Raw genomic sequence first — 13,472 nt, forward strand, 5'->3', positions numbered from 1 at the left:
AGGAGTCAAGGGAACATAATTGGCTATGCTCTCTGGCTGTGAGAGATGGCATACTCTCACTCTCATACTCTCAGTGGCAACTGCCTATCTTTTAAATTTATATTGCACCGTGTTGCTGCATGACCAGCAGTTTAAAAAATAATTTCCTTGCCTTACATTACTTTTGTCTATTATCTTATATCTATATATTTGCGATGCTTATTTTACAATAAATAGAAGAAAATAACCAAAAGTAATATGCAAAAAGCAAATGTGTGTACATATGTGTACAGTATTATAGTGTATTTAATGACTGGCTATTGCCATTTCTTTTAGATTCTCTGTCTTTCCCAATGGAACATTAAAGATTGCCAATGTGACTAAGCAAGATGGGGGCATTTACACGTGCATTGCCAGGAACCAGTTTGGCAGTGCAAGTACTGCAGGGCGCCTGCTGATCACGGGTGAGTCGTTCCCAAATGTCACGCTTTTCACAATAGTTCCTGTTTTTTTAAGTTTGTGATTTGAAGTATTAAAAAAAAAAAAGAATTGTTGTTGTTGGCTTTGTTAATCTCCTGGTGACAGTTACTCATTCTTCATTATTTATGCATGGGTGGTGTCCTTTTCTTGTTTTTCAAGTGGCATGTTCAGAGGGATGTGAGGCTGCCTGTTTTCCATTATAATCCACTTAATGAGAAAGTCTCCTCGGTTGCAGTAAAAAGTATGAGAGCTGGTGATAAGGGATGGCTTATATTACTGATATTTCCGATATAAAAAAAAAAATAACAAAAAACTTCTATCCACTTGTGTCTGCCTACAGACTATGTAGTCATTCATATCCTGCTTATCAAATTTTAGCAGACGTTATCTACCATTGGCAATCTCCTTGTTTCTCTGTTTTTTAGGGGGGGGTGTTGGGCGGGTGATTTTTTTATTTATTTATTTATTTATTTTTATAATAAGCTTGACAAAGATTTCCGTTTACTCTGCTTACACAGCGATAAGTCGAGAAAGGGAATCTTATAGTTCCCATTTGAGAGCCAAATTTTTGAGTTGAGACTTGCTTTGGTAATAAATTGGACATTAGATTAATGCGTATGGTTCTTAGTTTTATAATTTCTGCAGTACGATGGAACAAATTTCTCTTAGTGTGAACGAGGGTGTGGCTTATCAGTGTGTACTCTGACACTCTACTCTACTGTACTCTAGCATTCCTTGCATAGGCTTAATACTTACCAACACGTGCTTCAATCTACAGGCTTATAGTTTATGTAATGGTGTATGCACAAATGTTTTTACTGTATTAAATATTTTTTTGAGGTGAGCACATTCTAATTTAGGCATTCAGTTCGTCCATAATTAGACCTTTTTCTTGCTTGCTAGCTACATTTATTTTGTAGCTCAAGGGCAACTAGCTAAAGAATTAAAACCAATGCATGTCTTGGCTGAATGACTACTAAGGGTGTGAATTTCATTTTCGGTTGAACTGTGCATGTAGGGTCACAGCACACTCATATTCGTAGAGAGGCTGAGTAATGTTCAAATCCCAGACTGTTTCCTTTCTATATGCACCCCTAATAGCACTATAATTGTGCCATTAATGTCATCTTGATTGGTGTGCTTATTAACTGCTAATCTGCTATTTCCTCATTAAACTGCATGGTGGATCAAGTGTATATTTTATTTATTTAATTTTTTACTTCATTTCGTCTATTAAGTTATTAAGAATATGCAGTTAATTGGAGGTTTTGTTGTTCAAGTAAAAAGTAACAACCATTGTATGTTGGTGTGTATGTGGGTATAAACTAACCCTGTGCTTGACTATTTAGTTAGGTCAAAGGCTTCAGTTGCCACCCTTTATTTCAGATTTTTTCTTTTATATGCACCAGAAACTGACCATCTTTAATTTGCTATAATTTAATCAGCATGACCTTCCCCTCTGAAGATTTCCACAGTCCACTGCTTTCCAAACACTTGAGTCACCCCAATCAATGCAATCTCCTCTATTAAACCCCACTTTAGTCACCATAGAGTAAAATAAGCTAAAACTGTTTGCAATTATAGACCAGTTTAATCAATAAAATTCATAAATACAAAATTCATGTAAATAAATAAATATATAAATAATCCACCCAAGCTGCATGGGTAAATAAGACAGGTAGTACATGTGAAGTAGCTTTCTGCTACAGTAATCTCACATATTTTACCTTTCTGATTTAATTAATCTAATCACTAAATCCCTGCACTTCAAAACAAATAAAGCTTATCGAGTACTTCTTGCACAATCTAGAATTTCCATTTTGTCTTTGTTTATTAAGTGGTGTATCTGTTAATTTGGGTAATGCAGAATAGTTTTGCTGCTTTAAAGCTCCAGGGTTTTAAAAGGTTTTAAACACCTTACTTTTGTTTCTGTCATTATTTTTGGGACAGACAGAGCAAAAAAATTGCACTATAGTTTCATTAAATCTGATCGTATTTTTTTTATAAAGACTTTATAACTTTAAAGTTAGAAAGCAGACAAATACTTGGATTTGCAATAATTTTTTCCAACATATGCTCTATATATTTTTTCTTATACAGTAAAACCCTGTTGTACGAGCAAACGGAGATACGAGCAACCTCGCTCGCAAAATTTTACCATGTTTTACGAGCAAATTTTGAAGGCATGAGCAAACCCACGCTGCCGGTTCCACGTTTTCAACGGAGGGTCGCATCAGTCGCTTAGTTGATGACGTATCACTTGGTCGCTCTCGTTGTTCAGTGCAGCAAAAACTTAACTTTTTTTAGTGTTATATTTTTATTTCACTAGAAATCTTGAAAAATGTCTCCCAAGAAAATCAGTAATGGTGCTGTGAAAACGAAAGTAAATAGAATTACCATGGAAACCGAGGAGGTTATGAGCGTGATGCACGTCTCACACTTGCAATCAACCACTATCACATGAGTAGGTGTTAAATTATGTTTACATTATGGTAATTTGCGGTGTATTTGTTTGTTAAAATAGGCTACAAATACTTTTTAATTGCAGAAATAAGCGATCGAATGAGATCTCGGAACGGATTAAATCAATTTTACATTTATTCTTATGGGGAAAATTAGTTTGAACGTACGAGCAAATGGACCTATGAGCAATTTTCAAGAACGAATTATGCTCATACAACGGGGTTTTATTGTACACATTTACTCATTAGCTGTGGCATGTATTCTTTACTTTTTACTAATTTGTGGATTTTGCTTAATATATTTAGATCGACATATTTGTTCACCACTGTATTCCCCGCTGGATCCATACTTTTTTTGTGTCTTTTTTTTAGCCATACATAGAGATTAATGATTTACAGACACTGCCTGAATTAATGAAAGATTTGTGTGTACCAAAATTGAAGAATAAACATATTTGTCTTTTCCAAATCTAGATTTTGCTATAAGTTTTTTTTTTTTTTTTATCAATCTTAATAAATTTCTAAAGCTATATTAATATTTATATTAAATGCCCCTCATGTTAAAATCTGAACACTGCTGTCAGCACACATTTTAATGCATGCTGTGTAATTGTGCAGCGTCCCAATTTTGTCTTGCATATTTTGTCATAGTGTATATATGAAAATATCATGCTGGAAGTAAGAGTTGTATAAAGCTGTTTAGATGATTGTGTTGTGCTGTGCAGAGCCGAGCAGGATCACACAAGGGCCCAGCAGCATGGAGATTATGGTGGGCGAGAGCATCGTGTTGCCCTGCCAGGTAACCGTGGATCCGGCGCTGGACGTGAGCTTCTCCTGGGCCTTTAATGGCCAGCTTATCGACTTCGAGCATGACTCGGAGCACTTTGAGAGAGTCGGCGGAGTGAGTAAAAATCAACACTCTTTCCTGGCAGATAGTACTGTGTTATTCTGCCCAGTATCAACAGTTTGGCCAACTGCACCACTTTGTTTGAGATTCCTGAAATGTCATATTATGTAATGTGCATGGAAATTAATTTCTTAAACAACTAAGTAAATATTTTTATCTTTGGTAGTTCATGTAATGCAGGGCTGTCTAATCTTATCTGCGAGAGAGACGCTGTGTGTTCAAGTTCTTTTTTCCAAGTGAGCAAACCGATTCCTCCTCCTTAATCAGTTCATCTTGGCTTTACTAGACTTTCAAGGGTGGCTTCGGGTGGGGTGGAATGAAAAGCTGCACCCACACCAGCTGGATAAGATAATAAAAAAATATATTTTTTCTGGATACGGTCATAAAAAGTAATATTTTCGGTATAAGGTAATAAAAAAATAATACTTTCTGGATAAGGTAATAAAAAATAATATTTTTGAAATAAAGTAATAAAAAAATTATATTTTGGGGGATAAGGTAATAAAAATGACTTTTTCTTCTGGAAAGATAATAAAAAATTATATTTTGTAAATGAGATAATAGAAAGTAATATATCACACAATTATGTCAACACAGGTAACAGTGAATAATATTTCACAACAATTAGTGTACCCCCAGTTCTATACTGCATACTTCCACCTACAAGAAATTATTTGGTTTTAGTACTGTTTCAGGTTAGTATTTGTGTTGAACATAAACACATTCGGATGTTACATCCGAGATTTTCCTGTATAATGTATCACACTGTCACATGCAAAAAGCCCTCTCATTATTCCTCTCCCTGAACATGAACATTGCAGATGGTTTCACTTCACTTGTTCTGGGTCACTCAATTAATGACCTACATTGAATATAAATTAACAAACATGATTGGGAACAGTCATTGTAGTACAATTTTCAGAAAAGGAAAGGGGCCATATTAATGCTTTTTACCCCCGACTTTCCTTTCCGCACAACTTCTAAATTTTGCCCCTCAAGGGAGCACATTCCTTATCATCAGGCTTTGCTGTAATTGAATTTGCATACCTATTTATGTAGCCCGAGTCCTGAAATAATTTCATAATGAGTTTGCTGGCATGAAACAAAGGCAATGATGATTTGAAATCCTGCCTTGAATTGCCTGATAAGACACCAGGCTTTTATATTTAACATGTTCTGTTTTTTAATAAAGAACTTTTTTTGGTACAAATAGTTTGAAAAGGCAAAAAAAAAAAAACAGTAATGAATGGAACTGATTATGTGTCTAGTTACACATTTTTTTTCACATTTTCCTTTGCAAAAATAAACAAAGGAAAGAAAAGAAATTTTGTTAGGGTGCTTATTCACATGATGAGATCAACTGATCAGTTGCAGATGTCAATGACTTACACCGACTTTTTTTTTTTGTGATTTGGCCTGTCTCATGCTTTTTGAGATTACCACTTCTTAACTTTAGCATAATTGAACAGTGCCTTCTCCCTGTCCGAGTGGCAAAGCTGAAATTTTAATGTCACTCCTCATTGCCAGCTGCCTGGCATTCTCTGAGACTGAGACATTTTTTTTGTTTGAAACTGGAGCTTGTCACAGATGGGGAAACCTGTTAACGGCAACACACACATACACAAACACACAGGGCCTTCGTGCACCACTGCATGAAGCTGGTGTGTGCGTGTGCACTGGGACAGGGAGGATTCTCCAAAAGCAGAGGAAATGTTCTGTTACTTGTGTGCAGTAGGTAACCCGGATTACCCTTGAGCGAATCATCCCTTCACACACGTCATTTTATTTATTTTTTTAAACCTGTGAGCTGCATTCCCAGAGGCTTCATACAAAGAAAATCCTTTTCTTTCTTTCCTCTTTCAGCTGTTATTTTTTGTTTGTTTGTTTTTTCATTATTTCTTAGGTGAACAATGAAAGAAAATGACCCATGTGTTAAAATGCAAATAAGCTGAATGTGTTTGGTTCATTTTCCACTGTCTTTTTTATTTTAATTAATTGTTACTTTTGCACATGGCTGACCTCTGCAGAATTGCTGTTTTGTAGCTGATGTAGTCGTGCTTCACACAACAGTCACAGCCAGCCATTCAATATGATCAAATTCAATTATTCTGTACTAGCGTGCAGCAGAGTCGATTTCGATTTTTTTTTCTGCATTGTGAAATATGCAGCACTGTTTTATATGTCATGCTGGTGTGACATCAATCTTTGATAAAAGAGGGTTATAGATACCCACGCAGCCTCCCATTTTTCACAAGCTATTTATTCCCTATGGTGTTCATGTGCTTTGCGTTTTATTTGGAACAATGTGAGCCCTCGTTATGTGCGTATCGTCGCCTTTCCCCCCCTGCTCATATAATTATGGAATAATTAGTGTCTTGCCAATTAGCCAGAGCATGTTTGTTTTAGTGGGCCCTTGTGCATCTCACAGAGCTGGATAGGAAATAACACCTGAAGGCTGTAGTCACTGAGCTGTCTGTTCTCTCTTACATGTCCCTGGCCTTTTTTTATTTACTGTAAAACAGTTATAATAAATTTAACAGTTATAAAATTATAAGACCAATGTATAAAATTCAACATGTTACTTTAGGGCTTTAGCATTATAAACAACGTTTATGAAAAATAGACAATTTCCTTTCCTACTCAGGGATCCCTGCTAAGCAATATATAACAGAGAGACACAACATTAATATGAATGTATTTTATACTTTACACTCACAGGCTAACCTAGGTTAAATATAACCCCCAGAGAGGAGAGCAGATACACTTTTTCAGTTCAAGTTCAATTACTAAATTGTTTTAATTGCTTTAATTCCAGTTATTTACATTCATTGCATTTTCTCCCCATCTCACACTGTACATCAATAACACCAAACTGAGTCACATGTTCAAACTTGTGACAACTGTCACATCGCTTTTAACCAATTAGGGAATAATGGGTTAAAAACTAGTCTGGGTATTTTTTATTGGGTTACAAACAGAGTAGTTACTTTCAGTATAACGTTGAGGGTGGTTTTAAAAACACTAAACAATTAAAAGCATCACTGCATGCCAGTTATACACATGCTACAAAGCACGTTTGCACCTTTTTGATTTATATTTTTGCCATTACATCATAGTAACGATGATTATTATGGTCTGCATGGTATGGGAATCATTCATAAGTACTACTTTTTGTCTTAGCAATGCCACCTTGTAGTGTTATTATCATTCTGTAACAAGAGTTGTAGCAAGTGTTTATAATTATAATGCATGCTGCTGCACACATGATCTCTCACAATCTTCCAAGGAGGAGATGCTTGCACCAGTGGAAGACACTACAAAAAAGAGTGAAAAGGTGTTAGTTTTTGAACATATAAGCAAACAATTATTTGTAAATAATATGAAAAATAATTCTAACTTTGCTTTCTGTCCATAACTTGTGCCAGCCCTTTTCTCATAATTTTTAACACCTCTGTCTGCAACTCACATGATTCCCAGCTCACAGTCTTAACACGTGACCTCCAGTTAAGCACCAATTTTTCCGGTCAAAGCCACCTGATTAATAATGACAATCACCTCTTAGCAATCACATTGCTAGCCTTATTATGGTGTGGTGTGACAGTGAGTCGTTGTTATTGTTCTGTTGTAATAGAGTTTTGACCTCAGCCTGCTCCACATTTCCTGATTTAGTCTATCCTGTTTGGGTATCTATTAATTGTTACCCTCCGAATGTATTGCCTAGCACTTTTTATGAAAAACTTAAAAATATGTGTAACATTTGTGATTAATGTTCAATTATTCATTTCATTTTTAAAGATTTTCCTCAAATATTCATACCTTAAGTGTGACACTGCAGCAGATGAAGATGAAGATGAAGAGTCTAGCATTTAAATGATATTGTTTCTGTCCTTAAGTTAAAGATTGACTAATTGACATACACAATGCTCACAAATTGTTAGCAGATGGCAAAAGGCTGCCGTATTTGATGCCCTTATTCTACTCTTACTTATTGTTAGAGAAGTGAAGAACAGAGTGCAGGCAGGGTTAGAGATGAGAAGCGAGTTTTTTAGAGGGACAGCACACGTCGGACGTTTTGGGGACAAAGTTAGAGAGGCCCGATTGAGATGGTTTGGACATGAGCAGAGGAGGGACATAGGGGTATATGAGCCTCCAGGAAGGAGGAAAAGAGGAAGGCCAAGGAGAAGGTTTATGGATGTGGTGAAGGAAGACTTGCATGTAGTTGGTTTGAAAGAGGCAGAGGTAGAGAACAGGGTAGTATGGAGACGGATGATCCGCTGTGGCAACCCCTAATAGGAGCAGCTGAAAGAAGAAGAAGAAGAAGAAGAAGATTCTACTCTTACTTATATTTGCTTGTTTCTGTCTGATAATGTCACATTAACTGGCACATCAAAGTGATAATGGATAGATATTCAGCTAGACAAGAATGCACACTACGAAAACAATTTGAAACAACCCTTTTGAAGAAAGGGTGGTGGAATGGTGGTGTCTTACTAGAGAGTAGGAGGAGTTGATTTGTTTTCATTTTAACAATGGGTTTTCATTATTTCTGCTGTTCTTTTATGCTTTTATTGAACACAGAAGTTTGCTGGGGACCTCATGATTCGAAATATTCAGCTTAACCATGCTGGGAAGTATGTCTGCATTATTGATACAGATGTGGAGAGCTTGTCTGTGGATGCGGTCCTGATTGTCGAAGGTAACAATCCAGCTGTTATATGTACTAATCATTTCTGTGTTTCTCTATAGCTCTATATCTTATTTTACACTAGTTTTATACAATTCTTGTCACCTGAGAATCATTTGCACTTAAATTTAATTAGGTAGTGCTATAATACTCTCCAGGCTGATTTACATTTGAAAAAATTGACAATTAACTTTGAAGGTCAGTGTACCCCTATGTACCCATAAATTTCATGCAATATCAATGCAATTCAAAAATTATTACAGACTTTTGCATTTTTTACATATTAATATTGCATTTAAAAAGAAGGGGGTAGTATATAGTAAATAACAGGACTGTTGAAGCTTTTTTTTTTTTGAGGGATTTACCAAGTTTTATAACAAATATCAATGCATTTGCTAGCAATGCTCATACGAAACATGTCATGGCACATTTCTCTTAGAATAAAAAATATATATATTTTATACAAAAAAAAAAAAAAATATATATATATATATATATATATATATATATATATATATATATATATATATATATATATATATAGTAATCCCACTTTATAGCAGTTCGAATCTCATGCTTACGGTTTATCGTGAAATTGCATTTGCCACATAACTAATTTGTTTTGCTGATTTTCCCAGTCTCTCACAGATAGCACAATAAACTAAAAACTTATATATAATTGTTTTTATGGAGCTTTATGTTGAAATCATAAAATGTATTAATACAAATATAATTACTGTATTCTTGTGAATGTTTTCTGTTTGTTTAATGTGTGTGGGAGGATGATTTATGGCTTAAACAAGGGCGGCACCCTTTTATCGCGTTTATTTGTTTATCGCGATAAACAGGGGATTACTGTATATGTTTATTCTTAATAGCAAGACCTACTTAATTCCTGTTTAAACATGTCTGTACATACTGTATGTTCATGTAGTTTTCAGTAAGTTTTCATGTAATATAATGTAGAGATCATGTAGTCATATAAATATCACACTAACCCTCTTAAAATACTGTATCAGCTTTTATTATACAGTTGTTCATCGTGAAGCATTTTTTTTGGAGTAGTTTATAAGGTAAATATGAATTTAGCAACTACAGTTGTAGTTGTATATTAAATGTAGTAAATGTGTCATTTTGGAGTCAGGAATGTAACTGGTGGATCCTCAGGGAAATTAAGGGGTGAAGTTAATAGTTAGTGAACATACTCAAAGTATTTCTGACACTTAGACTCTTTACCATATTATGATCAGCTGTTGAAGAAACCCAGCCACGCTATGCTGCACACTATAGTAATAAGACAGTATTAAAGTTAGTGTAGGGACCATTTCGGATCATTATTTTTCCTTCTATGAATCTAATGAAATATATATATTTTTAATGAGATGTTTTACTAATTATAACTATATTAAACCCTAATTCAGGGTATTTATGTATAATAGTATACTTAAAAAGATGCAAAAGTCACATATTGAGTTTAACTATCTTTAATTTTGACATTTTAAAGCTTATAGTGGCTGCTTGTTGAGGAGTGCATAGGGGATTTCTCCTTTGAACAAGTTCATTCATACTGGGTTGTTTCTTTCTGTAAAAAAATAAAAATAAAAACAAAAACAGCATTTGAGTATGCAAGGTGAAGCAATTTGTGTAAATCATCATTTTTATTGTTTTTAATAATAATTGCAGATGGCAAGTTGACACAGACGTTTTGAAGATATAAGCTTCTTCAATATATAATTAATCTAATTTTGTTGAATAATTAAATGATATGCGTAAATTAAATATACAAATATTGAAAACAAAGCATTTGAATTCAGTAGAGCCGCAGTAAATCACATTTGAAAACAGATTAATTGAATGTTGCTATAAAAAGAGAATGGATCGCAGAAACGCAGCAAATGAACAGGCTTGATAAAAATTAAAAAAAAAGGAAAAAATATGCATTGGTATACAAATGCAAAAGCATTCTCTGAAAACCGCAACAGAGACTAAAAATGTTATCGTTTACTGCTGCTGTTATTTGTTGCCTTTAGATTTAGTGTTTGTTTGCACCGTTTTAAACGAATCCGTCACTATGTCACTCGCGAGGTGATTGCAGAATCTAATGCTTGCGAGTCACGACAGAACAGATCCAGTGCGACTGTCCTGAAGTTAGCAAACAAACAGTTTACACAATTATACAGTTTTTTGCTTACCGTGCTGATGGTTCGCCTTTATCCGTGACACCAGTGTGCTTTTCTTTTTTGCATGTGCTTGTGCATCACTGTAGTACTTCCATGCCACACAAGCTCCGCTTTGCAACAGCTTGCAGGTTACAGTCTCTTTTACTGCGTATAATATAAAATGCTTCCATGACTTGGATGACTTGAGACGCACACTTTCTCCTGCTGTAAGAAAAACCCTGTTCTGTTTGTCATTTTGCAAATGTCTGTGTTTTCTTACAGTCATGCTAACTCTTAACTAGTGCAGCCAACTAATTGGTAACGGTATTTGCTGACAACTAATTTCATTATTGATTATTACGATTTTATCGATTAGTTGTTGCAGCCTTAAGTAAATGCATACATTGGTGGAGGTGTTTATCTTGTGTACATTTTCAACCGCTACCAGTATGAGTCTAGTGACTCATACTGGTATACCTGACCACTATACAGTATATTGTGGTAATTGTTTTAGTTGTTTAAAAATGAAATTGTTTGTCATGGAGGATATCTTTAATAATTAAAATGTCTGCATCAGCTGAATGGTATGATCAAGTGACAGAATGACTAGTACATGGGGAAAATAAAAGAATTTAAATGGCATAGAAATAGGCAGTCTGGTGTAGAAATGGCCATTATCTGAGAGTATACATAGAAAAACTGGCATTTTATACACACGCCTCCCACACAAGCCCAAATTTACATTTGCACGAATGTACATTCTTTCCGCATATGTTCTTGCCCCCAGTTGTTTGTATAAGCTCCAGGCTAGTATCAGCTTTGCTACCACATAACATTCAATTGATTGGAGCATTTATAGAAGCTGATCCAGCATCCTCCTCACACTCAGCTGTTGTGTTTGTCAGGTCCACCCGGTCCTCCAGACAGCGTGATGGTGGAGGAGATTACAGACAGCACAGCGCAGCTTTCATGGAGCCCTGGCAGAGACAATAGCAGCCCCATCACTGGCTATGTCATCCAGGCCAGAACACCCTTCACTGTGGGCTGGCAGGCTGTGGACACAGGTAATATATCCTCTCCATGAAATAGTGAGGTTTTGATATGAAGGTACTGTAGGACATAGGTGCAGAAGACATTCCTTCCTAACAGTAATAATAACAAAAATGAAAACATATGGATTCCCTCTATCAAATTTTAGGGCATTCTGGACTGACTTGAGGAACAATAACGTAAAAAAAAAAAAAAATTACTCAATCAATATTTGAATCATGTGGCAGCCAAATGCATAAAAACATTCAAAAAGTTAATTGTTGGCACCAAATGGGCTATTTTATGTATTTCTGGAAATGCTAATCTCCTGGGATTTGAATCTGACTCCTCTCAAGGTTTCTTCCTCATGTCATCTCAAATATTTTCCTTACCACTTTCACCTCTGGCTTACCCATTAGGAATACATTTGTAAAATTAATATCCAGAATATCTTTAAGGCTATTTTGTCACAATATCCATTGGTAAAAATGCTATACAAATAAAATGCAATTGAATTAAAACCAGGGAACATCCAGTGTGAGAAAGTTTTGTTCAGGTGAGATGAGATTGGTCTGGGGAAAAAGGTCAAATTAGTTTTAGATGAGAGGAAGGCTATGGTAACACTAATAGCCTTTTTTTTTTGTTTCTTTTTTTTTTTTTTTTAACCATGGTAAACAAAATCATCATAGACAAAGCATGTCAAATCAGTAGGTTGCAGTTGCAGTTGGCTAAAGAGCACATCAGGTTCTACTCCTGTCCTATCCAATTAGACAGTTGAAAAGCGTGAAAATGTCACCTGGTCTTTTTTAGTCTGTCAGTTGCATAGAATTGTTGATTGGATAATTGCATGAGTGGAAACGCATTAATACTTATTTGTCTCATGAGTGTTTGTGTTGTGTGGTTAAAACTATAAAGGTCTTGAGACAGAATGGAGAACATTTTAGATTATCCTTAACAAGCCAAAACAAGTATGTGCATTGAGTAAAGTGGTAAAATGTTAAATTAAAATACTGTACACTGTATTATGTGGGGGAAAAAAATACAATAAAAATGGTTACACTTTGTGCAATGTCCTGGTTTTAATATGCTTCCGTTTTTTTCTTTTTTTTGCTGAAAAGCATAAGTAAAAATTTATTGGCCAATATTTAATTCTTTAAGTATCTTTAATTAAGCCAGGCATGCACATACTTCATTAAATTAAAATGTATAATTGATAAGGAACTAGGAAGTTGTCATGTAATCATTTTCAAGTGTATTCTATAATTTTGTACTTGCTCAGTTCCGGAGGTCATTAATGGCAACACACTGACTGCTACAGTGGTGGATCTGAATGCCTGGGTAGAGTACGAGTTCAGGGTTTTGGCCAGCAATAACGTGGGGATGGGAGAACCGAGCCCTGCCTCTGCAAAAACCAGGACGGAAGATGCTAGTGAGTGTTCTGTACATGCATACATTTAAAAATAAATATGTTAAATTAGGTACATCATAAGTGAAAATCTGGAATTAGGCTTATCTATAAAAAAGAAATTCAACAAACACAAATAAATACTGCATCTAACTGCAATTGCTATGAGCTTAAATAACAGGAGGTACAATTTGTCAAGGAAAGATGGCCATACATTTCAGTTTTTAGCTGAATTGAATTTTAAATAATTAATTTTAAATGGACGAGACCTCGATTTGGTAATTATAGTGTATGTTCTAGTCAAAATAATGCTCCAATATATATGATAGTGTTAAAGAAGCACCTGCTTTTAAAATATTTTGTTAAT

General features: G+C 35.1%; 1 protein-coding gene across 1 annotated transcript in view; it reads left to right on the forward strand.

The window, feature by feature from the left end:
• The window catches only part of cntn3b (contactin 3b), an 80,992-nt gene that overhangs the window by 50,443 nt on the left and 17,077 nt on the right, over positions 1-13,472 (forward strand). The window contains 5 exon segments of the mRNA XM_046856155.1: positions 316-443; positions 3,647-3,822; positions 8,407-8,524; positions 11,577-11,735; positions 12,980-13,129. Of these exon segments, the coding sequence (XP_046712111.1) occupies positions 316-443; positions 3,647-3,822; positions 8,407-8,524; positions 11,577-11,735; positions 12,980-13,129 (731 nt within the window).

Source organism: Silurus meridionalis, chromosome 1 (assembly GCF_014805685.1).
Source record: "Silurus meridionalis isolate SWU-2019-XX chromosome 1, ASM1480568v1, whole genome shotgun sequence".
NCBI lineage: Eukaryota > Metazoa > Chordata > Actinopteri > Siluriformes > Siluridae > Silurus > Silurus meridionalis.